A 25,171-nucleotide genomic window follows, 5' to 3' on the forward strand; every position below is an offset into this window, starting at 1 on the left:
GATGTCACTGTTTTGACCTCTTTGCTCCATCACAGTGTCAAAAGTGATTGTCTTAAATCTAATACTGTTTGACTTCTGTTTGTTTGTAGATTTTCAGATTTTGTGGTGATTTTCATGTATTTTGGAGCTTTTCCTCTGTTCCAGATCCTTCCGTTTTCTGAATAAACTCTGGCTCTGATCGCTCTCATTTATTAAGCTGGACTTTACGTAGAATTCAGAGTCAAACACAAAGTCCTTAAACTCTGTGACGTAAGTGAGAATCTCTCCTCTTTGAGCCTCGTTTCTGACTCACATCTGAACACCTGAAAGTTCACTCTTCTGGATGTGTGTCTTTAGGAACGGCACATTGAACACTTTTGTACGTACACTTTATAAATGTGTCCTGGAGGAAGACGCGCCACAATAATGTCACACACACATTCAATCTGCTCCTTCACAATAAAAGCTGTAACAACGACACGGAGACGGATGGAGCAGGAAGTGGAGCTCCGTGTTTTTAAAGAAAGGGCCTGTAGATGCGAGGATAGTAAATGTCAAAATGCAGCGTCTCTTATAGAAGCTTTTGAAAATATGCAAATCTTCAATAACCTCTGATGTGAAAAGTGTGTGTGAGCGTGTGTAGTTTATATATGAATATGGAGAACGCACAACATGTGTTTTTCCAACGTTATGACCAGAATGTCTTCTGTTTTTTCATACATATAAATTAAATTACATAGAGAAAAAAAGAAAATAGCTTCACTTCCGTAAACAGTGGGCGTGGTTTGTTGATCTCTAGCACCCTCTGGTGTTTTTATTCACTACATTACATTCTGGCCTTTTGCTCCGTCGCCGCTCTCACAAAGCTTTATTTATGGTTTATTGAACATTAAAGGTGGTATGGACGATTTTTTTCAGCAAATTTTGTATCATATTTCCTCGTGTCGTGGATAAATCATTTGTCCTGCCACGTGTCAATCATAAAACGCACCTGTCGCTCACCTGCAGCCGCGTCAGGCTCGTCCCCACGTTTCCGCGTGCCTAAGCGCATGGATCTATCATAATATAGTTCCCTCAGTGACGGGGCAAAATGAAGACGGAGGAAGACGGTTCGAGCTGACGCAGAAGTGACAGAAATCTACTGGAGACGAGAGATGTGATGAGATCTGTTGCGCTAATAAACAAATACACGTGTGTGTTGTATCAGTCCACACGGGGGAGCGCGCATGAGCACGGGGGAGTGGCATGTGCACGGGGGAGTGGCATGTGCACGGGGGAGTGGCATGTGCACGGGGGAGTGGCATGTGCACGGGGGAGTGGCATGAGCACGGGGGAGTGGCATGTGCACGGGGGAGTGGCATGAGCACGGGGGAGTGGCATGTGCACGGGGGAGTGGCATGTGCACGGGGGAGTGGCATGAGCACGGGGGAGTGGCATGAGCACTTCCGCATGCGTTCTCAAATCGCCGAAAAATCATCCATACCGCCTTTAATCTTCATCATCACAAAGAGTTAGAGTCTGTTTGTGTCACAGTTACTTACGTTTCACATTTAGAGCTTCACATTTAAAGCTTCACATTTAGAGCTGGTCACGACTGGAGGAAACGTACAGATTTCTCTGTTCGGTCTCAGTAAAAACAAAGGTCTCACGTTTCTTGTCAAGCTCAAATGCTTTATTGTGACGTCTCTGTTTATTAAAGCTGTTAAATCAGTTCATTAGAGCTGTTAAATCAGTTCATTAGAGCTGTTAAATCAGTTCATTAGAGCTGTTAAATCAGTTTATTAGAGCTGTTAAATCAGTTTATTAGAGCTGTTAAATCAGTTTATTAGAGCTGTTAAAACAGTCGATCAGCAGGAATCCTTTTCTTCACCTGAACCATGTGTCACAGGTGTTCCACAAGGATCTAACCTGGGACCAATGCTTTTCTCCACATATATTAGTGAGTGACCACCAGGGTGCGACAGTGTTCAAACACAAACGCACCATCATCAATACAAAGGGTAAAGGTCGCTCTAAACTAACAAGAGCCACGGGAAATGAGTCTTCTCTGACATTAAACCTCCATAAAACACAAACTGTTCATTTTACAATAAACCAAACGATGTGATCGACCCCAATGCCACAAACTGCAGGAATATAACGTTTGGAGCTTTGGAAACTCCTAAAAGTCCTATTGGTTCACAAGCTCCTCCACAGTCTGGCTCCTCCCCCTCAGACGCCACCACTGGAGACACAAGAACCGCCTCTAGGGGGCAGTGCAGTGTTCCACCTGTAAAAGAGGCCCCGCCCACTCGGCCTTCTCCAGGACCAATGGAACAAGCTCCCACTGAGCGCACCAATGAAAGTAAGGTGTTTATCCTCTCCAGCCACGCCCACATTGTGGAGCCGTGTCTCCACACGTGAACACTGAAGCCGGTGAGATCACTGGCTTTATTTGAACTGTTTTAAGCTGTGGCCGCCGCATGCGATGTTGTGATGGTTAACGTGTTGCGGGCGTGGCCACGTGTTAAAGGGGCGGGGTCAGGGTGGTCTTGTCTGGGTCTTTGTTCTGAGTGTAAATAATGAAATAACTTAAGTGTTATGTTGTGGTGTGATGTATTTGGCATTAAGTAAATACAAAGTAAAGTCAAAGTAATATTGCCTAATTGCTGCATTCATTAATTGGAGTTTATATTTTGTAATAGTATTTTGTATTTGTATTCTACAGTTGTTAAATATGGTCTGGTGTTTAATGCTGCTAATATGATGTATTATTGCTTTATAGTGATTCAAGTTGACTTTTATGCTAGTTTTTGTAACTCTGTTATTCTACACTGACTCAATTATTGACACTGGTGTTTTGTCTGTTTGAAGGTTTTGACCTGACTTTTGATGCTAAAGGATCTGTAACATTAAAGAGTGGAAATGTGTCTAAAGATGAAACATTGTATCAGATGAAACAGCTGCTTTGACCCTTGACCCAGACTGACCCTGTCAACAATACTCAACATGCTCTTGTTCCTCAAGTGAAACACATGAATGTGTGTCAACTGTTACGCTATAGTTTAGCTGCTAGCTGCTAGCTCATAGCTCGTAGCTTGTGATTTGTAAGTTGTCATTCCTGTTAAAAACAGTGAATAAACCAGAAAACCAGACAAGTTGAGTTAATTTCAATCTACAGTTAAGCCTTGTGTTTGATCGTCGTCCTTGTTAAAGTGTCTTGTGTTATGCTATTATAACATTATGCAAATATGGCATGTTCAGGTCCTGACCTGAACGTGGGTTTAGGTCTGCATCCCTAGTCACGACTTTTATGACCATGTGTCACGACTTTTATGACCATGTGTCATGACCATTATGACCATGTGTCATGAACATTATAACTCTGAGATTTTATCAAGTCTTATGAAGCAGAACTTTCAACAGGAATAATATCTATATAAGAAGCTCATGTTGTTGTGACAGATGAAGAGTGGGAACACCTCAGAGGAGTTCCTCACATCCACTTCCTCTTGTGGTGAAAAAATGCGCCACGGTTTTTTCTTAACTCCAGGTCAAATGTCAAAGGTCTCATTCTTCACAGGGAAATGCAACTGTTGTAGAAACAGCGCCACCAGGAGGCAAACCACTGTCACATGTTCTGTCCTGTCAATCACAAATATGTGAGTGAAGTTCACCATGCTCTGCCACTGATACAGCATTTACCCCTGAACTTTACAACTATGAACTCCTGCCATGGACACAATACATGGATACTTTAGAATGTACTTTAGAATGTACTTGGGAATGTACTTTAGAATGTACTTTAAAATGTACTTAAGAACGTACTTTTGAAAGTACTTTAGAATGTACTTTAGAATGTACTTTAGACTGCACTTTAGAATGTACTTTAGGCTGTACTTTTGTATGTACTTTAGAAAATGTCATGGAATGAGACATACACCAATGCTATTCCTTAACACACAGAGAACACAATTCAACTTAGAATATGAAACGACACAGAAATATCAGACGTTTGTGTGGCAAGCTTGGGAGAAAACGCGGGGCTGCGTCAGCCAGGCTGTTGTAAGCAGCCTGAGTGACCCTCCTGTGTCTCACACCGTTTTTTCTCACACTGGTTGGTTTTATTAGATATTCTGGAATAGGCGGGTCACATTTCTCATTGGTCAGCTTCAAATCAAGGCACTTGTTTTACAGCTGGTATTTTTCCTAGAGATCAAGCCTTGGGTAAACATTACCCAAACTCCTCTGGGCTGTCACACCCCCTCCTGGGGCAACATTCTTTACGACCCCTTCACAAATGCAGTTTGTCACACACCCGTTCTTCTCTTAGACTAAAGATGCAGATAAAATACATCACAGAAATATAATCATATATTCACATTTTATCACAGAATGTACTTTTGAATGTACTTTTGGATAGTACTTCCAAACCAGGTCCAAACCAGGACTAAACCAGGTCTAAACCAAGTCTAAACCAGGAATAAACCAGGTCTAAGCCAGGACTAAACCAGGACTAAACCAGGTCTAAACCAGGAATAAACCAGGTCTAAGCCAGGACTAAACCAGGTCTGAACTAGGACTGAACCAGGACTAAACCAGGTCTAAGCCAGGACTAAACCAGGACTAAGCAAGGACTAAACCAGGTCCAAGCCAGGACTAAACCAGGTCTAAACCAGGTCTAAACCGGGACTAAACCAGGACTAAACCAGGACTAAACCAGGTCCAAGCCAGGACTAAACCAGGACTAAACCAGGACTAAACCAGGATTAAACCAGGTCTAAACCAGGTCTAAACAAGGTCTAAACCAGTACTAAACCAGGATTAAACCCGGTCCAAGCCAGGACTAAACCAGGTCTAAACCAGGTCTAAACCAGGTCTAAACCAGGTCTAAACCAGGATTAAACCAGGTCTAAACCAGGACTAAACCAGAACTAAACCAGGTCTAAACCAGGACTAAACCAGGTGAAAATTAGGACTAAACCAGGACTAAACCAGGTCCAAGCCAGGACTAAACCAGGTCTAAACCAGGTCTAAACCAGGACTAAACCAGGACTAAACCAGGTTCAAGCCAGGACTGACTAAACCAGGTCTAAACGAGATCCAAACCAGGACTAAACCAAGTCTAAACCAGGTCTAAACCAGAACTAAACCAGGACTAAACCAGGTCCAAGCCAGGACTGACTAAACCAGGTCTACACGAGGTCCAAACCAGGACTAAACCAAGTCTAAACCAGGACTAAACCAGGACTAAACCAGGTCTAAACCAGGACTAAACCAGGACTAAACCAGGACTGAACCAGGACTAAACCAGGACTAAACCAGGACTAAACCAGGATTAAACCAGAACTAAACCAGGTCTAAACCAGGCCTCAACCAGGACTAAACCAGTACTAAACCAGGACTAAACCAGGTCTAAACCAGGTCTAAACCAGGTCTAAACCAGGACTAAACCAGGACTAAGCCATGACTAAACCAGGTACAAACCAAGTCTGAACCAGGACTAAACCAGGACTAAACCAGGACTAAACCAGGTCTAAACCAGGTCTAAACCAGGTCTAAACCAGGTCTAAACCAGGTCTAAACCAGGACTAAACCAGGACTAAACCAGGTCTAAACCAGGTCTAATATCTATTATTTAAATAAAAATACAAACAAATACATTGAAGAGGATTACAATGTTTAAAATGGTTTATTTATTCGAGTTACAGTTAAAATATTCCATATAAAGACATAAGAAGAAAACTAAAGTCAAACTGAAATATTTGTCTTTACAACATCATTTACAAAAGAAAATATCCACATGTGAAACAGCAGCACATGAGTTTGTAACATACTTTGACTTATAATATAGACTTTTAGAGTTAGTGCAACTTTAAACTTGTAAATGTGAGATATAAATAAGCCGAGCATTTGAGGCTCAGGATGTGTTTTTGTCCGGGCTTCACATGAACGCTTTAGAGAGCTTCTCTGTCCCACAAACTCCACCTTCAACATGAAGCAACGCACTTCACTTTAGACATGAAAGTCTGGAGAAGATCTGATTACAAACTAAAGTCTTTATAGACTTTAATGTGAGCTTCAAGACGGAGCAGGAGAGTCATTGTTTCAGATCATTTATCAGAGCGGAGCGACTAATGATCTAAGTCACCTTTAATACTACACAAATATATACATTACAGCAGAATATATTGTTTCTGACAGTTCAACTTGACACATGGTCAACACATCTGCATTTTGACATTTAAAAGCTCAATTCTCCCACAGAATGAAGAGTAAAAGTAACAGTTTGGACTAAAGTAACAGAGCCACAGTTTACACCGTTTTTCAGGGTCAAAATGTCACTTCTTTTGCTTTTCTACGACAAAAGATGGAAAGATGATGATTTCCGAGGCTTCAAACGAGTGTTAAAGTGTGTAATATATGTGTAGATGAATGATTGTGTTCACACGCTTTGAAAGGCTCATTGAAGACGAGCACAAACGTTCATGTAAAGCCCTGGAAATAAAGCCCAAAGTCACTTTGGTTTTATGTCTTCAGCCCTGGCAGAGCCAGTTCAAACCTGCAAGAGAAAGAAAAACACTGTTTGGACCATTTAGAGCATCAAAAAGTGACTTTACTCTGCTCCACCAGGGGGCGCTCTCACTTTCTACACTCAAGCTGTGGATCTGATGCAAACCACTCTGAGGGAACCCTTGTGGTGGAGACTGGAACTGACATTCTCCTGACCGCTTTAACCCACAGACACTGGTCCACTTCTCTTGACCACTTTAACCCACAGACACCGGTCCACTTCTCCTGACCGCTTACTTCTCCTGACCGCTTTCACCCACAGACACCGGTCCACTTCTCCTGACCGCTTTCACCCACAGACACCGGTCCACTTCTCCTGACCGCTTTAACCCACAGACACCGGTCCACTTCTCCTGACCGCTTTAACCCACACACACCGGTCCACTTCTCCTGACCGCTTTAACCCACACACACTGGTCCACTTCTCCTGACCGCTTTAACCCACACACACTGGTCCACTTCTCCTGACCGCTTTAACCCACAGACACCGGTCCACTTCTCCTGACCGCTTTAACCCACAGACACCGGTCCACTTCTCCTGACCGCTTTAACCCACAGACACCGGTCCACTTCTCCTGACCGCTTTAACCCACAGACACTGGTCCACTTCTCCTGACCGCTTTAACCCACAGACACCGGTCCACTTCTCCTGACCGCTTTAACCCACAGACACCGGTCCACTTCTCCTGACCGCTTTAACCCATAGACACCGGTTCACTTCTCCTGACCGCTTTAACCCACACACACTGGTCCACTTCTCCTGACCGCTTTAACCCACAGACACTGGTCCACTCCTCCTGACCGCTTTAACCCACAGACACTGGTCCACTTCTCCTGACCGCTTTAACCCACAGACACCGGTCCACTTCTCCTGACCGCTTTAACCCACAGACACTGGTCCACTTCTCCTGACCGCTTTAACCCACAGACACCGGTCCACTTCTCCTGACCGCTTTAACCCACACACACCGGTCCACTTCTCCTGACCGCTTTAACCCACAGACACCGGTCCACTTCTCCTGACCGCTTTAACCCACAGACACTGGTCCACTTCTCCTGACCGCTTTAACCCACACACACTGGTCCACTTCTCCTGACCGCTTTAACCCACACACACTGGTCCACTTCTCCTGACCGCTTTAACCCACACACACTGGTCCACTTCTCCTGACCGCTTTAACCCACACACACTGGTCCACTTCTCCTGACCGCTTTAACCCACAGACACCGGTCCACTTCTCCTGACCGCTTTAACCCACAGACACTGGTCCACTTCTCCTGACCGCTTTAACCCACTGACACTGGTCCACTTCTCCTGACCGCTTTAACCCACAGACACTGGTCCACTTCTCCTGACCGCTTTAACCCACTGACACTGGTCCACTTCTCCTGACCGCTTTAACCCACAGACACTGGTCCACTTCTCCTGACCGCTTTAACCCACAGACACCGGTCCACTTCTCCTGACCGCTTTAACCCACAGACACCGGTCCACTTCTCCTGACCGCTTTAACCCACAGACACTGGTCCACTTCTCCTGACCGCTTTAACCCACAGACACCGGTCCACTTCTCCTGACCGCTTTAACCCACAGACACCGGTCCACTTCTCCTGACCGCTTTAACCCACCCCCTCATTTCTTTTGGGAAAAGATCCATCCAAACGTGACAGTGAGATGTATAAATGGAAACATAAACTCACCAATCTGTGACGCCTTTCAAAATGTCCAAGTGAGCGAGGTCCAGCAGCACCTGAGAACCAACAGTGTGGTCAGAACAGAAACCAAAAGTTAAAAAAAGTAAAACACTGACCATTCCAATGTCTTTTCTCTCTCGCGTGTGGAACATTCTGTGGTTTTTAACGGCCACGTCCAACTGACGACTCTTCGCTTCTTCATAAGAGACGTCGAACTCAAACCTGGAAACAAGAGGAAAGAGTCAGGAACTAAACCAGGAACAAAGCAGTGTAGGGGAATCCTACCCTACATAATTGATGCCTGTTGAACCCGTCGATCAGAGACAAGATCTTCTTGATCAAACTAACGTCTAGCTGTGACGTTTGCAGCTTCATTGAACGCCAACCTCCTTACGTCCTGAAGGACTATGAGCTCTTATGTCATGCTCTCCTTGAAAAGTACGCTGACACAGGCCCCTCAATAGGTTTAACTTCCGCCCTGAAAGTCAGGCAAGGCAGACACAAGGCACCCCAAGCCTAATATGACCGATTGAGGAAAGCTTATTTTGGATCACAAAATGAAAAAGGGATGGAGGAAGACAAGAACTTCAAAGCTCTGTTCATACAGAACCTCCACCCCACGACAAGCTACCACCTTGGCGTGGCAGCCTGCACAATCTCCCAAAGCAGCCGCCAGCTGCGAGAGTTAGCGGTGAGGAGCTACACCAAGCAGTCAGGAACAGCAACTAGGACCCAAGACCTCTCTTCCGTCCTGAGCGTCGAAAGACCTCTCGAGCTAGAGGGCACCTTGGAAACCCGTCGCTCGGGAGACACTAGAGGACCGCCGAGACCACATAAGGACAGGGAGAATGCCTCCGGTAAGTATAACAGTCAAAGAGAGGTCAGACCGTTCAAGAAAAGCTCCCGGCCTAACAGCTCAACGAAGGAAGAACCACAACGAGACTCGGTCGGTAAGTCTTCCTCAAAACCAAGTCTCGACGCTTCGAATCTCAATAAGGAGCAGCTGAGCGCGGTCCTGAAATTGATCCATGACATGAAACGAAACCATAAAGGTAAGGCAGACGTCCTCGCCGTAACCTCCCTCGGACCGGAGACAAGCAACAACTCAGCACTCAGCCAATCGGAGGATGAGTTAGACGACCTCTATCGGAGCCCCGTGGACCTGGACCCCCTGTTGGAAACACCTATCACTGGGGACCCGCCCCCTGAAGATCAGGGACGGAACAGCAACGATCAAACGTCCCCGGCGGCCAACAACGTTTTTGTGGTGCAGGTAAGTTCCATCTCCAGCCCACAGGACAATCATCGATCACAATCGTTGATCCTTCGATGTGAACCCCTCTTTACCCAGTTTCTTGGTAACATTTCTGAAAAGGGAGCACGCAAGCTATATCTTTTAGTCCTCTTAGAGGACAACTTCGTGCACGATTCACTCCTTGACACAGCCGCCGATATCAGCTTGATCTCTCGCGATCTTTTCAGAACCTTACAAAAGGTGGCCCAGCTAAAGTCACACCCCTGCTGTTTGGAAATCCGACCTTACTCTCAGGTCAATATCACTCTTGACGAGGTGGCCCTGATCCAGATAACGATCGGCCCCATGAAACTGGTGCATCCAGTTTATGTTTCGCCGTTGAACTCTATTCCCCTGCCTCTAGGACAAGAGCTGCTCAATCGCTTCAAGCCACTGGTTGACTTTAAGCGGCTCAAAATCTGGGCACAAGTCTGCCGACCTCTGCCCATGCCTCAGTCAACTCCCCCAGTTCAGTGCTGTGCCATCGCGACCTCTTCCAAGGTCGACATGCCACCAGAAAAGCCCGTGCAGACTCCGAGAGTACATGACCTCGAAACCGAAGCCATAGCATCAAGAGAAACCTTTCTGTGCACCGTCTCCCCGTTCAGAGAGTCGCAGAGCCCGAAGGTAATAGGAGGGGTCCCCCTGGGAAACGCCCAAGTGGACGACACTGTGCTTGCCCTGTAGACAGATCGGCCATTAGCCTGGAACTGTACAACACACTGTCCCGCACCCAGCCGACACCACCGTTCGAACACAAAACATCGAGATATCCTGTCGACCCCACGCCAAGCGACATCCTTACAGCCACGAGTTCCTGCTCACTCATGGTGCGGTGGAACAGCAAGACGCTGAGCCAGCTAACACAGCGACTTGGGTGACGCTAAACGTCTGCCCCGGACAGAGGGTCGGACGTAAGGAGCTGAACACGACGCTAACGCTGAGAGAAACGTTCCATCGTTCCCAACCCTAACCCTAACAAGGACCAAGCTCGGACCATATACCACGCGGAGCCAGTAAGCCGATCTCAGCCTTTGGCCTTAAACTGCAGTGTGGCCAAGTTTGGGTCTTTATCTCCTCTCACTCACCCGCGAAAGCTCATTCTCTCCCTTTTTGATATAGTGAAGCGTAATATGTGTTCGTTCATTTTAATTGTTTTGATAAATCAAACACACAAAAGATGACTCTTGATTTATTAGACTATGTCGTTGTCCCTGAACCGTGAATTTACCCTTTAGACTTAAACGAGCTGCGATTAAGGACGTATTTAGCTTTTTGAGCAAAGCTCATGGTGCCAATGATGAATTAAGCTGCTGAACCCTCCTTAATCACTAAATTGAATATCTATAGACTGAGACCCTACACCAGGTCTAAAGCAGGTCTAAACCAGGACTACACCAGGTCTAAAGCAGGTCTAAACCAGGTCTAAAGCAGGACTAAACCAGGTCTAAAGCAGGTCTAAAGCAGGACTAAACCAGGACTAAACCAGGACTAAACCAGGTCTAAAGCAGGACTAAACCAGGACTAAACCAGGACTAAACCAGTTCTAAACCAGGTCTAAACCAGGACTAAACCAGGACTAAACCAGGACTACACCAGGTCTAAACCAGGTCTAAACCAGGTCTAAAGCAGGACTAAACCAGGACTAAACCAGGACTAAACCAGGTCTAAACCAGGTCTAAAGCAGGACTAAACCAGGACTAAACCAGGACTAAACCAGTTCTAAACCAGGTCTAAACCAGGACTAAACCAGGGTCGTCATAGGTTGTTGTAGGTGGTCGTAGGCCTGTGGAGGAGGACTCACTTGTCGTTGAAGACCGGGTTGAGCGTTCTCCTCTTCACGTGAGTCCTCTTTCGGTGAGTCCAGGTTTGATCCGGGAGAAGATACAAACGAACGTACGAGTCTGTGCCACTGTCACTGCAGGGAAACAGCCCCCTGAGGAGGAGGAGGAGGAGGAGACATGTGACCAGAGTGAGGAGGAGGAGGAGGAGACATGTGACCAGAGTGAGGAGGAGGAGGAGGAGGAGACATGTGACCAGAGTGAGGAGGAGGAGGAGGAGGAGACATGTGACCAGAGTGAGGAGGAGGAGGAGGAGGAGACATGTGACCAGAGTGAGGAGGAGGAGGAGGAGGAGGAGGAGGAGACATGTGACCAGAGTGAGGAGGAGGAGGAGGAGACATGTGACCAGAGTGAGGAGGAGGAGGAGGAGACATGTGACCAGAGTGAGGAGGAGGAGGAGGAGACATGTGACCAGAGTGAGGAGGAGGAGGAGGAGGAGGAGACATGTGACCAGAGTGAGGAGGAGGAGGAGGAGACATGTGACCAGAGTGAGGAGGAGGAGGAGGAGACATGTGACCAGAGTGAGGAGGAGGAGGAGGAGACATGTGACCAGAGTGAGGAGGAGGAGGAGGAGACATGTGACCAGAGTGAGGAGGAGGAGGAGGAGACATGTGACCAGAGTGAGGAGGAGGAGGAGGAGACATGTGACCAGAGTGAGGAGGAGGAGGAGGAGACATGTGACCAGAGTGAGGAGGAGGAGGAGGAGACATGTGACCAGAGTGAGGAGGAGGAGGAGGAGACATGTGACCAGAGTGAGGAGGAGGAGGAGGAGACATGTGACCAGAGTGAGGAGGAGGAGGAGGAGACATGTGACCAGAGTGAGGAGGAGGAGGAGGAGACATGTGACCAGAGTGAGGAGGAGGAGGAGGAGACATGTGACCAGAGTGAGGAGGAGGAGGAGGAGACATGTGACCAGAGTGAGGAGGAGGAGGAGGAGGAGGAGACATGTGACCAGAGTGAGGAGGAGGAGGAGACATGTGACCAGAGTGAGGAGGAGGAGGAGACATGTGACCAGAGTGAGGAGGAGGAGGAGGAGGAGGAGGAGACATGTGACCAGAGTGAGGAGGAGGAGGAGGAGGAGGAGGAGACATGTGACCAGAGTGAGGAGGAGGAGGAGGAGGAGGAGGAGACATGTGACCAGAGTGAGGAGGAGGAGGAGGAGGAGGAGACATGTGACCAGAGTGAGGAGGAGGAGGAGGAGACATGTGACCAGAGTGAGGAGGAGGAGGAGGAGACATGTGACCAGAGTGAGGAGGAGGAGGAGGAGAAATGTGACCAGAGTGAGGAGGAGGAGGAGGAGGAGACATGTGACCAGAGTGAGGAGGAGGAGGAGGAGGAGACATGTGACCAGAGTGAGGAGGAGGAGGAGGAGGAGACATGTGACCAGAGTGAGGAGGAGGAGGAGGAGGAGGAGACATGTGACCAGAGTGAGGAGGAGGAGGAGGAGGAGACATGTGACCAGAGTGAGGAGGAGGAGGAGGAGGAGACATGTGACCAGAGTGAGGAGGAGGAGGAGGAGGAGACATGTGACCAGAGTGAGGAGGAGGAGGAGGAGGAGACATGTGACCAGAGTGAGGAGGAGGAGGAGGAGGAGACATGTGACCAGAGTGAGGAGGAGGAGGAGGAGGAGACATGTGACCAGAGTGAGGAGGAGGAGGAGGAGGAGACATGTGACCAGAGTGAGGAGGAGGAGGAGGAGGAGACATGTGACCAGAGTGAGGAGGAGGAGGAGGAGGAGACATGTGACCAGAGTGAGGAGGAGGAGGAGGAGGAGACATGTGACCAGAGTGAGGAGGAGGAGGAGGAGAAATGTGACCAGAGTGAGGAGGAGGAGGAGGAGAAATGTGACCAGAGTGAGGAGGAGGAGGAGGAGGAGACATGTGACCAGAGTGAGGAGGAGGAGGAGGAGGAGGAGACATGTGACCAGAGTGAGGAGGAGGAGGAGGAGGAGGAGACATGTGACCAGAGTGAGGAGGAGGAGGAGGAGGAGGAGGAGACATGTGACCAGAGTGAGGAGGAGGAGGAGGAGACATGTGACCAGAGTGAGGAGGAGAAGGAGGAGACATGTGACCAGAGTGAGGAGGAGAAGGAGGAGACATGTGACCAGAGTGAGGAGGAGGAGGAGGAGGAGGAGACATGTGACCAGAGTGAGGAGGAGGAGGAGGAGACATGTGACCAGAGTGAGGAGGAGGAGGAGACATGTGACCAGAGTGAGGAGGAGGAGGAGACATGTGACCAGAGTGAGGAGGAGGAGGAGGAGGAGGAGACATGTGACCAGAGTGAGGAGGAGGAGACATGTGACCAGAGTGAGGAGGAGGAGACATGTGACCAGAGTGAGGAGGAGGAGACATGTGACCAGAGTGAGGAGGAGGAGACATGTGACCAGAGTGAGGAGGAGGAGACATGTGACCAGAGTGAGGAGGAGGAGACATGTGACCAGAGTGAGGAGGAGGAGACATGTGACCAGAGTGAGGAGGAGGAGGAGGAGACATGTGACCAGAGTGAGGAGGAGGAGGAGGAGACATGTGACCAGAGTGAGGAGGAGGAGGAGGAGACATGTGACCAGAGTGAGGAGGAGGAGGAGGAGACATGTGACCAGAGTGAGGAGGAGGAGGAGGAGGAGGAGGAGACATGTGACCAGAGTGAGGAGGAGGAGGAGGAGGAGGAGACATGTGACCAGAGTGAGGAGGAGGAGGAGGAGGAGGAGGAGACATGTGACCAGAGTGAGGAGGAGGAGGAGGAGGAGGAGGAGACATGTGACCAGAGTGAGGAGGAGGAGGAGGAGGAGGAGGAGGAGACATGTGACCAGAGTGAGGAGGAGGAGGAGGAGGAGGAGACATGTGACCAGAGTGGTGAGGAGGAGGAGGAGGAGGAGGAGACATGTGACCAGAGTGGTGAGGAGGAGGAGGAGGAGGAGGAGACATGTGACCAGAGTGGTGAGGAGGAGGAGGAGGAGGAGGAGACATGTGACCAGAGTGAGGAGGAGGAGGAGGAGGAGGAGGAGGAGACATGTGACCAGAGTGAGGAGGAGGAGGAGGAGGAGACATGTGACCAGAGTGAGGAGGAGGAGGAGGAGGAGGAGGAGACATGTGACCAGAGTGAGGAGGAGGAGGAGGAGGAGGAGGAGACATGTGACCAGAGTGAGGAGGAGGAGGAGGAGGAGGAGGAGACATGTGACCAGAGTGAGGAGGAGGAGGAGGAGGAGGAGACATGTGACCAGAGTGAGGAGGAGGAGGAGGAGGAGACATGTGACCAGAGTGAGGAGGAGGAGGAGGAGGAGGAGACATGTGACCAGAGTGAGGAGGAGGAGGAGGAGGAGGAGACATGTGACCAGAGTGAGGAGGAGGAGGAGGAGACATGTGACCAGAGTGAGGAGGAGGAGGAGGAGACATGTGACCAGAGTGAGGAGGAGGAGGAGGAGACATGTGACCAGAGTGAGGAGGAGGAGGAGGAGACATGTGACCAGAGTGAGGAGGAGGAGGAGGAGACATGTGACCAGAGTGAGGAGGAGGAGGAGGAGACATGTGACCAGAGTGAGGAGGAGGAGGAGGAGACATGTGACCAGAGTGAGGAGGAGGAGGAGGAGACATGTGACCAGAGTGAGGAGGAGGAGGAGGAGGAGGAGGAGGAGGAGGAGGAGGAGACATGTGACCAGAGTGAGGAGGAGGAGACATGTGACCAGAGTGAGGAGGAGGAGACATGTGACCAGAGTGAGGAGGAGGAGACATGTGACCAGAGTGAGGAGGAGGAGACATGTGACCAGAGTGAGGAGGAGGAGGAGGAGGAGGAGGAGGAGGAGGAGGAGACATGTGACCAGAGTGAGGAGGAGGAGGAGGAGGAGGAGGAGGAGGAGGAGACATGTGACCAGAGTGAGGAGGAGGAGGAGGAGGAGGAGGAGGAGACATGTGACCAGAGTGAGGAGGAGGAGGAGGAGGAGGAGACATGTGACCAGAGTGAGGAGGAGGAGGAGGAGGAGACATGTGACCAGAGTGAGGAGGAGGAGGAGGAGGAGACATGTGACCAGAGTGAGGAGGAGGAGGAGGAGACATGTGACCAGAGTGAGGAGGAGGAGGAGGAGACATGTGACCAGAGTGAGGAGGAGGAGGAGGAGGAGGAGGAGACATGTGACCAGAGTGAGGAGGAGGAGACATGTGACCAGAGTGAGGAGGAGGAGACATGTGACCAGAGTGAGGAGGAGGAGACATGTGACCAGAGTGAGGAGACATGTGACCAGAGTGAGGAGACATGTGACCAGAGTGAGGAGGAGGAGGAGGAGGAGACATGTGACCAGAGTGAGGAGGAGGAGGAGGAGGAGACATGTGACCAGAGTGAGGAGGAGGAGGAGGAGGAGACATGTGACCAGAGTGAGGAGGAGGAGGAGGAGGAGACATGTGACCAGAGTGAGGAGGAGGAGGAGGAGGAGACATGTGACCAGAGTGAGGAGGAGGAGGAGGAGGAGACATGTGACCAGAGTGAGGAGGAGGAGGAGGAGGAGGAGGAGACATGTGACCAGAGTGAGGAGGAGGAGGAGGAGGAGGAGACATGTGACCAGAGTGAGGAGGAGGAGGAGGAGGAGGAGACATGTGACCAGAGTGAGGAGGAGGAGGAGACATGTGACCAGAGTGAGGAGGAGGAGGAGGAGGAGGAGACATGTGACCAGAGTGAGGAGGAGGAGGAGGAGGAGGAGACATGTGACCAGAGTGAGGAGGAGGAGGAGGAGGAGACATGTGACCAGAGTGAGGAGGAGGAGGAGGAGGAGGAGGAGACATGTGACCAGAGTGAGGAGGAGGAGGAGGAGGAGGAGGAGACATGTGACCAGAGTGAGGAGGAGGAGGAGGAGGAGGAGGAGGAGGAGGAGACATGTGACCAGAGTGAGGAGGAGGAGGAGGAGGAGGAGACATGTGACCAGAGTGAGGAGGAGGAGGAGGAGGAGGAGACATGTGACCAGAGTGAGGAGGAGGAGGAGGAGGAGGAGACATGTGACCAGAGTGAGGAGGAGGAGGAGGAGGAGACATGTGACCAGAGTGAGGAGGAGGAGGAGGAGGAGACATGTGACCAGAGTGAGGAGGAGGAGGAGGAGGAGACATGTGACCAGAGTGAGGAGGAGGAGGAGGAGGAGACATGTGACCAGAGTGAGGAGGAGGAGGAGGAGGAGACATGTGACCAGAGTGAGGAGGAGGAGGAGGAGGAGGAGGAGGAGGAGGAGGAGACATGTGACCAGAGTGAGGAGGAGGAGGAGGAGGAGGAGGAGGAGGAGGAGACATGTGACCAGAGTGAGGAGGAGGAGGAGGAGGAGACATGTGACCAGAGTGAGGAGGAGGAGGAGACATGTGACCAGAGTGAGGAGGAGGAGACATGTGACCAGAGTGAGGAGGAGGAGGCATGTGACCAGAGTGAGGAGGAGGAGGAGGAGACATGTGACCAGAGTGAGGAGGAGGAGACATGTGACCAGAGTGAGGAGGAGGAGGAGGAGGAGGAGGAGACATGTGACCAGAGTGAGGAGGAGGAGGAGGAGACATGTGACCAGAGTGAGGAGGAGGAGGAGGAGACATGTGACCAGAGTGAGGAGGAGGAGGAGGAGACATGTGACCAGAGTGAGGAGGAGACATGTGACCAGAGTGAGGAGGAGACATGTGACCAGAGTGAGGAGGAGGAGGAGGAGGAGGAGGAGGAGACATGTGACCAGAGTGAGGAGGAGGAGGAGGAGGAGGAGGAGGAGACATGTGACCAGAGTGAGGAGGAGGAGGAGGAGACATGTGACCAGAGTGAGGAGGAGGAGGAGGAGACATGTGACCAGAGTGAGGAGGAGGAGGAGGAGACATGTGACCAGAGTGAGGAGGAGGAGGAGGAGACATGTGACCAGAGTGAGGAGGAGGAGGAGGAGACATGTGACCAGAGTGAGGAGGAGGAGACATGTGACCAGAGTGAGGAGGAGGAGGAGGAGACATGTGACCAGAGTGAGGAGGAGGAGGAGGAGGAGGAGACATGTGACCAGAGTGAGGAGGAGGAGGAGGAGGAGGAGGAGACATGTGACCAGAGTGAGGAGGAGGAGGAGGAGGAGGAGGAGACATGTGACCAGAGTGAGGAGGAGGAGGAGGAGGAGGAGAGACATGTGACCAGAGTGAGGAGGAGGAGGAGGAGGAGGAGGAGACATGTGACCAGAGTGAGGAGGAGGAGGAGGAGGAGGAGGAGACATGTGACCAGAGTGAGGAGGAGGAGGAGACATGTGACCAGAGTGAGGAGGAGGAGGAGACATGTGACCAGAGTGAGGAGGAGGAGGAGACATGTGACCAGAGTGAGGAGGAGGAGGAGACATGTGACCAGAGTGAGGAGGAGGAGGAGACATGTGACCAGAGTGAGGAGGAGGAGGAGACATGTGACCAGAGTGAGGAGGAGGAGGAGACATGTGACCAGAGTGAGGAGGAGGAGGAGACATGTGACCAGAGTGAGGAGGAGGAGGAGACGACATGTGACCAGAGTGAGGAGGAGGAGGAGGAGGAGGAGGAGACATGTGACCAGAGTGAGGAGGAGGAGGAGGAGGAGGAGGAGACATGTGACCAGAGTGAGGAGGAGGAGGAGACATGTGACCAGAGTGAGGAGGAGGAGGAGACATGTGACCAGAGTGAGGAGGAGGAGGAGACATGTGACCAGAGTGAGGAGGAGGAGGAGACATGTGACCAGAGTGAGGAGGAGGAGGAGACATGTGACCAGAGTGAGGAGGAGGAGGAGGAGGAGGAGGAGACATGTGACCAGAGTGAGGAGGAGGAGGAGGAGGAGGAGGAGACATGTGACCAGAGTGAGGAGGAGGAGGAGGAGGAGGAGGAGACATGTGACCAGAGTGAGGAGGAGGAGGAGGAGGAGGAGACATGTGACCAGAGTGAGGAGGAGGAGGAGACATGTGACCAGAGTGAGGAGGAGGAGGAGGAGACATGTGACCAGAGTGAGGAGGAGGAGGAGGAGGAGACATGTGACCAGAGTGAGGAGGAGGAGGAGGAGGAGACATGTGACCAGAGTGAGGAGGAGGAGGAGGAGGAGACATGTGACCAGAGTGAGGAGGAGGAGGAGGAGGAGACATGTGACCAGAGTGAGGAGGAGGAGGAGGAGGAGACATGTGACCAGAGTGAGGAGGAGGAGGAGACATGTGACCAGAGTGAGGAGGAGGAGGAGACATGTGACCAGAGTGAGGAGGAGGAGGAGACATGTGACCAGAGTGAGGAGGAGGAGGAGACATGTGACCAGAGTGAGGAGGAGGAGGAGACATGTGACCAGAGTGAGGAGGAGGAGGAGACATGTGACCAGAGTGAGGAGGAGGAGGAGACATGTGACCAGAGTGAGGAGGAGGAGGAGACATGTGACCAGAGTGAGGAGGAGGAGGAGACATGTGACCAGAGTGAGGAGGAGGAGGAGACATGTGACCAGAGTGAGGAGGAGGAGGAGACATGTGACCAGAGTGAGGAGGAGGAGGAGGAGGAGACATGTGACCAGAGTGAGGAGGAGGAGGAGGAGGAGACATGTGACCAGAGTGAGGAGGAGGAGGAGGAGGAGACATGTGACCAGAGTGAGGAGGAGGAGGAGGAGGAGACATGTGACCAGAGTGAGGAGGAGGAGGAGGAGGAGGAGACATGTGACCAGAGTGAGGAGGAGGAGGAGACATGTGACCAGAGTGAGGAGGAGGAGGAGGAGGAGGAGGAGACATGTGACCAGAGTGAGGAGGAGGAGGAGGAGGAGGAGGAGACATGTGACCAGAGTGAGGAGGAGGAGGAGGAGGAGACATGTGACCAGAGTGAGGAGGAGGAGGAGGAGACATGTGACCAGAGTGAGGAGGAGGAGACATGTGACCAGAGTGAGGAGGAGGAGGAGGAGGAGGAGACATGTGACCAGAGTGAGGAGGAGGAGGAGGAGGAGGAGACATGTGACCAGAGTGAGGAGGAGGAGGAGGAGGAGGAGACATGTGACCAGAGTGAGGAGGAGGAGGAGGAGGAGGAGGAGACATGTGACCAGAGTGAGGAGGAGGAGGAGGAGGAGGAGGAGACATGTGACCAGAGTGAGGAGGAGGAGGAGGAGGAGGAGGAGGAGACATGTGACCAGAGTGAGGAGGAGGAGGAGACATGTGACCAGAGTGAGGAGGAGGAGGAGACATGTGACCAGAGTGAGGAGGAGGAGGAGACATGTGACCAGAGTGAGGAGGAGGAGGAGACATGTGACCAGAGTGAGGAGGAGGAGGAGACATGTGACCAGAGTGAGGAGGAGGAGGAGACATGTGACCAGAGTGAGGAGGAGGAGGAGGGAGACATGTGACCAGAGTGAGGAGGAGGAGGAGACATGTGACCAGAGTGAGGAGGAGGAGGAGGAGACATGTGACCAGAGTGAGGAGGAGGAGGAGACGACATGTGACCAGAGTGAGGAGGAGGAGGAGGAGGAGGAGGAGACATGTGACCAGAGTGAGGAGGAGGAGGAGGAGGAGGAGGAGACATGTGACCAGAGTGAGGAGGAGGAGGAGACATGTGACCAGAGTGAGGAGGAGGAGGAGACATGTGACCAGAGTGAGGAGGAGGAGGAGACATGTGACCAGAGTGAGGAGGAGGAGGAGGAGGAGACATGTGACCAGAGTGAGGAGGAGGAGGAGGAGGACCAGGAGGAGGAGGAGGAGCAGAGTGAGGGAGGAGGAGGACATGTGACCAGAGTGAGGAGGAGGAGGAGAGACATGTGACGAGGAGAGAGGAGGAGGAGAGACATGTGACCAGAGTGAGGAGGAGGAGGAGGAGGAGGAGGAGACATGTGACCAGAGTGAGGAGGAGGAGGAGACATGTGACCAGAGTGAGGAGGAGGAGGAGGAGACATGTGACCAGAGTGAGGAGGAGGAGGAGGAGGAGACATGTGACCAGAGTGAGGAGGAGGAGGAGACATGTGACCAGAGTGAGGAGGAGGAGGAGACATGTGACCAGAGTGAGGAGGAGGAGGAGACATGTGACCAGAGTGAGGAGGAGGAGGAGGAGACATGTGACCAGAGTGAGGAGGAGGAGGAGACATGTGACCAGAGTGAGGAGGAGGAGGAGACATGTGACCAGAGTGAGGAGGAGGAGGAGACATGTGACCAGAGTGAGGAGGAGGAGGAGACATGTGACCAGAGTGAGGAGGAGGAGGAGACATGTGACCAGAGTGAGGAGGAGGAGGAGACATGTGACCAGAGTGAGGAGGAGGAGGAGACATGTGACCAGAGTGAGGAGGAGGAGGAGACATGTGACCAGAGTGAGGAGGAGGAGGAGACATGTGACCAGAGTGAGGAGGAGGAGGAGACATGTGACCAGAGTGAGGAGGAGGAGGAGACATGTGACCAGAGTGAGGAGGAGGAGGAGACATGTGACCAGAGTGAGGAGGAGGAGGAGGAGGAGACATGTGACCAGAGTGAGGAGGAGGAGGAGGAGGAGACATGTGACCAGAGTGAGGAGGAGGAGGAGGAGGAGGAGGAGACATGTGACCAGAGTGAGGAGGAGGAGGAGGAGGAGGAGACATGTGACCAGAGTGAGGAGGAGGAGGAGACATGTGACCAGAGTGAGGAGGAGGAGGAGGAGGAGGAGGAGACATGTGACCAGAGTGAGGAGGAGGAGGAGACATGTGACCAGAGTGAGGAGGAGGAGGAGGAGGAGGAGACATGTGACCAGAGTGAGGAGGAGGAGGAGGAGGAGGAGACATGTGACCAGAGTGAGGAGGAGGAGGAGGAGACATGTGACCAGAGTGAGGAGGAGGAGGAGGAGGAGACATGTGACCAGAGTGAGGAGGAGGAGGAGGAGGAGACATGTGACCAGAGTGAGGAGGAGGAGGAGGAGGAGACATGTGACCAGAGTGAGGAGGAGGAGGAGGAGGAGACATGTGACCAGAGTGAGGAGGAGGAGGAGGAGGAGACATGTGACCAGAGTGAGGAGGAGGAGGAGACATGTGACCAGAGTGAGGAGGAGGAGGAGACATGTGACCAGAGTGAGGAGGAGGAGGAGACATGTGACCAGAGTGAGGAGGAGGAGGAGGAGACATGTGACCAGAGTGAGGAGGAGGAGGAGACATGTGACCAGAGTGAGGAGGAGGAGGAGACATGTGACCAGAGTGAGGAGGAGGAGGAGGAGACATGTGACCAGAGTGAGGAGGAGGAGGAGACATGTGACCAGAGTGAGGAGGAGGAGGAGACATGTGACCAGAGTGAGGAGGAGGAGGAGACATGTGACCAGAGTGAGGAGGAGGAGGAGACATGTGACCAGAGTGAGGAGGAGGAGGAGACATGTGACCAGAGTGAGGAGGAGGAGGAGGAGGAGACATGTGACCAGAGTGAGGAGGAGGAGGAGGAGGAGACATGTGACCAGAGTGAGGAGGAGGAGGAGGAGGAGACATGTGACCAGAGTGAGGAGGAGGAGGAGGAGGAGACATGTGACCAGAGTGAGGAGGAGGAGGAGGAGGAGACATGTGACCAGAGTGAGGAGGAGGAGGAGGAGACATGTGACCAGAGTGAGGAGGAGGAGGAGGAGACATGTGACCAGAGTGAGGAGGAGGAGGAGACATGTGACCAGAGTGAGGAGGAGGAGGAGGAGGAGGAGACATGTGACCAGAGTGAGGAGGAGGAGGAGGAGGAGGAGGAGACATGTGACCAGAGTGAGGAGGAGGAGGAGGAGGAGGAGACATGTGACCAGAGTGAGGAGGAGGAGGAGGAGGAGGAGACATGTGACCAGAGTGAGGAGGAGGAGGAGGAGGAGGAGACATGTGACCAGAGTGAGGAGGAGGAGGAGGAGGAGGAGACATGTGACCAGAGTGAGAGGAGGAGGAGGAGGAGGAGACATGTGACCAGAGTGAGGAGGAGGAGGAGGAGGAGGAGACATGTGACCAGAGTGAGGAGGAGGAGGAGGAGGAGGAGACATGTGACCAGAGTGAGGAGGAGGAGGAGGAGGAGGAGACATGTGACCAGAGTGAGGAGGAGGAGGAGGAGGAGGAGGAGACATGTGACCAGAGTGAGGAGGAGGAGGAGGAGGAGGAGGAGACATGTGACCAGAGTGAGGAGGAGGAGGAGGAGGAGGAGACATGTGACCAGAGTGAGGAGGAGGAGGAGGAGACATGTGACCAGAGTGAGGAGGAGGAGGAGGAGGAGGAGACATGTGACCAGAGTGAGGAGGAGGAGGAGGAGGAGGAGGAGACATGTGACCAGAGTGAGGAGGAGGAGGAGGAGGAGGAGGAGACATGTGACCAGAGTGAGGAGGAGGAGGAGGAGGAGGAGGAGACATGTGACCAGAGTGAGGAGGAGGAGGAGGAGGAGGAGGAGACATGTGACCAGAGTGAGGAGGAGGAGGAGGAGGAGGAGACATGTGACCAGAGTGAGGAGGAGGAGGAGGAGGAGGAGACATGTGACCAGAGTGAGGAGGAGGAGGAGGAGGAGGAGACATGTGACCAGAGTGAGGAGGAGGAGGAGGAGGAGGAGACATGTGACCAGAGTGAGGAGGAGGAGGAGGAGGAGGAGGAGACATGTGACCAGAGTGAGGAGGAGGAGGAGGAGGAGGAGACATGTGACCAGAGTGAGGAGGAGGAGGAGGAGGAGACATGTGACCAGAGTGAGGAGGAGGAGGAGGAGGAGGAGGAGGAGACATGAGACCAGAGTGAGGAGGAGGGAGGAGGAGGAGACATGTGACCAGAGTGAGGAGGAGGAGGAGGAGGAGGAGACATGTGACCAGAGTGAGGAGGAGGAGGAGGAGGAGACATGAGACCAGAGTGAGGAGGAGGAGGAGGAGGAGGAGACATGTGACCAGAGTGAGGAGGAGGAGGAGGAGGAGGAGACATGTGACCAGAGTGAGGAGGAGGAGGAGGAGGAGGAGACATGTGACCAGAGTGAGGAGGAGGAGGAGGAGGAGGAGGAGACATGTGACCAGAGTGAGGAGGAGGAGGAGGAGGGAGACATGTGACCAGAGTGAGGAGGAGGAGAGGAGGAGGAGGAGGAGAGACATGTGACCAGAGTGAGGAGGAGGAGGAGGAGGAGGAGACATGTGACCAGAGTGAGGAGAGAGAGGAGGAGGAGAGGAGGAGGAGGAGGAGACATGTGACCAGAGTGAGGGAGGAGGAGGAGGAGGAGACATGTGACCAGAGTGAGGAGGAGGAGGAGGAGGAGGAGACATGTGACCAGAGTGAGGAGGAGGAGGAGGAGGAGGAGGAGACATGAGACCAGAGTGAGGAGGAGGAGGAGACATGTGACCAGAGTGAGGAGGAGGAGGAGGAGGAGGAGACATGTGACCAGAGTGAGGAGGAGGAGGAGGAGGGAGACATGTGACCAGAGTGAGGAGGAGGAGGAGGAGGAGGAGACATGTGACCAGAGTGAGGAGGAGGAGGAGGAGGAGGACATGTGACCAGAGTGAGGAGGAGAGGAGGAGGAGGAGGAGACATGTGACCAGAGTGAGGAGGAGGAGGAGGAGGAGACATGTGACCAGAGTGAGGAGGAGGAGGAGGAGGAGGAGACATGTGACCAGAGTGAGGAGGAGGAGGAGGAGGAGGAGGAGACATGTGACCAGAGTGAGGAGGAGGAGGAGGAGGAGGAGAGAGGAGGAGACATGTGACCAGAGTGAGGAGGAGGAGGAGGAGGAGACATGTGACCAGAGTGAGGAGGAGGAGGAGGAGGAGACATGTGACCAGAGTGAGGAGGAGGAGGAGGAGGAGGAGACATGTGACCAGAGTGAGGAGGAGGAGGAGGAGGAGGAGACATGTGACCAGAGTGAGGAGGAGGAGGAGGAGGAGACATGTGACCAGAGTGAGGAGGAGGAGGAGGAGGACATGTGACCAGAGTGAGGAGGAGGAGGAGGAGGAGGAGACATGTGACCAGAGTGAGGGAGGAGGAGGAGGAGGAGGAGACATGTGACCAGAGTGAGGAGGAGGAGACATGTGACCAGAGTGAGGAGGAGGAGACATGTGACCAGAGTGAGGAGGAGGAGGAGGAGGAGGAGGAGACATGTGACCAGAGTGAGGAGGAGGAGGAGACATGTGACCAGAGTGAGGAGGAGGAGGAGAGGAGGAGGAGGAGGAGGAGGAGACATGTGACCAGAGTGAGGAGGAGGAGGAGGAGGAGGAGACATGTGACCAGAGTGAGGAGGAGGAGGAGGAGGAGGAGGAGGAGGAGGAGGAGACATGTGACCAGAGTGAGGAGGAGGAGGAGGAGGAGGAGACATGTGACCAGAGTGAGGAGGAGGAGGAGACATGTGACCAGAGTGAGGAGGAGGAGGAGGAGACATGTGACCAGAGTGAGGAGGAGGAGAGAGGAGGAGGAGGAGACATGTGACCAGAGTGAGGAGGAGGAGGAGGAGACATGTGACCAGAGTGAGGAGGGAGGAGGAGGAGGAGGAGACATGTGACCAGAGTGAGGAGGAGGAGGAGGGAGGAGACATGTGACCAGAGTGAGGAGGAGGAGGAGGAGACATGTGACCAGAGTGAGGAGGAGGAGGAGGAGACATGTGACCAGAGTGAGGAGGAGGAGGAGGAGGAGACATGTGACCAGAGTGAGGAGAGAGGAGGAGACATGTGACCAGAGTGGAGGAGGAGGAGGAGGAGACATGTGACCAGAGTGAGGAGGAGAGGAGGAGGAGACATGTGACCAGAGTGAGGAGGAGGAGGAGGAGGAGACATGTGACCAGAGTGAGGAGGAGGAGGAGGAGGAGGAGGAGGAGGAGGAGACATGTGACCAGAGTGAGGAGGAGGAGGAGGAGGAGGAGGAGGAGGAGGAGACATGTGACCAGAGTGAGGAGGAGGAGGAGGAGGAGGAGGAGACATGTGACCAGAGTGAGGAGGAGGAGGAGGA

General features: G+C 52.6%; 1 protein-coding gene across 1 annotated transcript in view; it reads right to left on the reverse strand.

Annotated features, from left to right (window-relative positions):
• Positions 1-6,406: 6,406 nt before the first annotated feature.
• The window catches only part of esyt3 (extended synaptotagmin-like protein 3), a 62,422-nt gene continuing 43,657 nt past the window's right edge, over positions 6,407-25,171 (reverse strand). Inside the window, exons 20-23 of the mRNA XM_072445362.1 lie at positions 11,325-11,456; positions 8,343-8,448; positions 8,233-8,282; positions 6,407-6,520 (exon numbers count right to left, since the gene is read on the reverse strand). Of these exons, the coding sequence (XP_072301463.1) occupies positions 6,487-6,520; positions 8,233-8,282; positions 8,343-8,448; positions 11,325-11,456 (322 nt within the window). The 3' untranslated portion in view covers positions 6,407-6,486. The remainder of the gene's footprint in view (positions 6,521-8,232; positions 8,283-8,342; positions 8,449-11,324; positions 11,457-25,171) is intronic.

Source organism: Eucyclogobius newberryi, unplaced genomic scaffold (genome assembly GCF_026437365.1).
Source record: "Eucyclogobius newberryi isolate DKJ021-1_F unplaced genomic scaffold, fEucNew1.0.hap1 SCAF_14, whole genome shotgun sequence".
Taxonomy (NCBI): domain Eukaryota; kingdom Metazoa; phylum Chordata; class Actinopteri; order Gobiiformes; family Gobiidae; genus Eucyclogobius; species Eucyclogobius newberryi.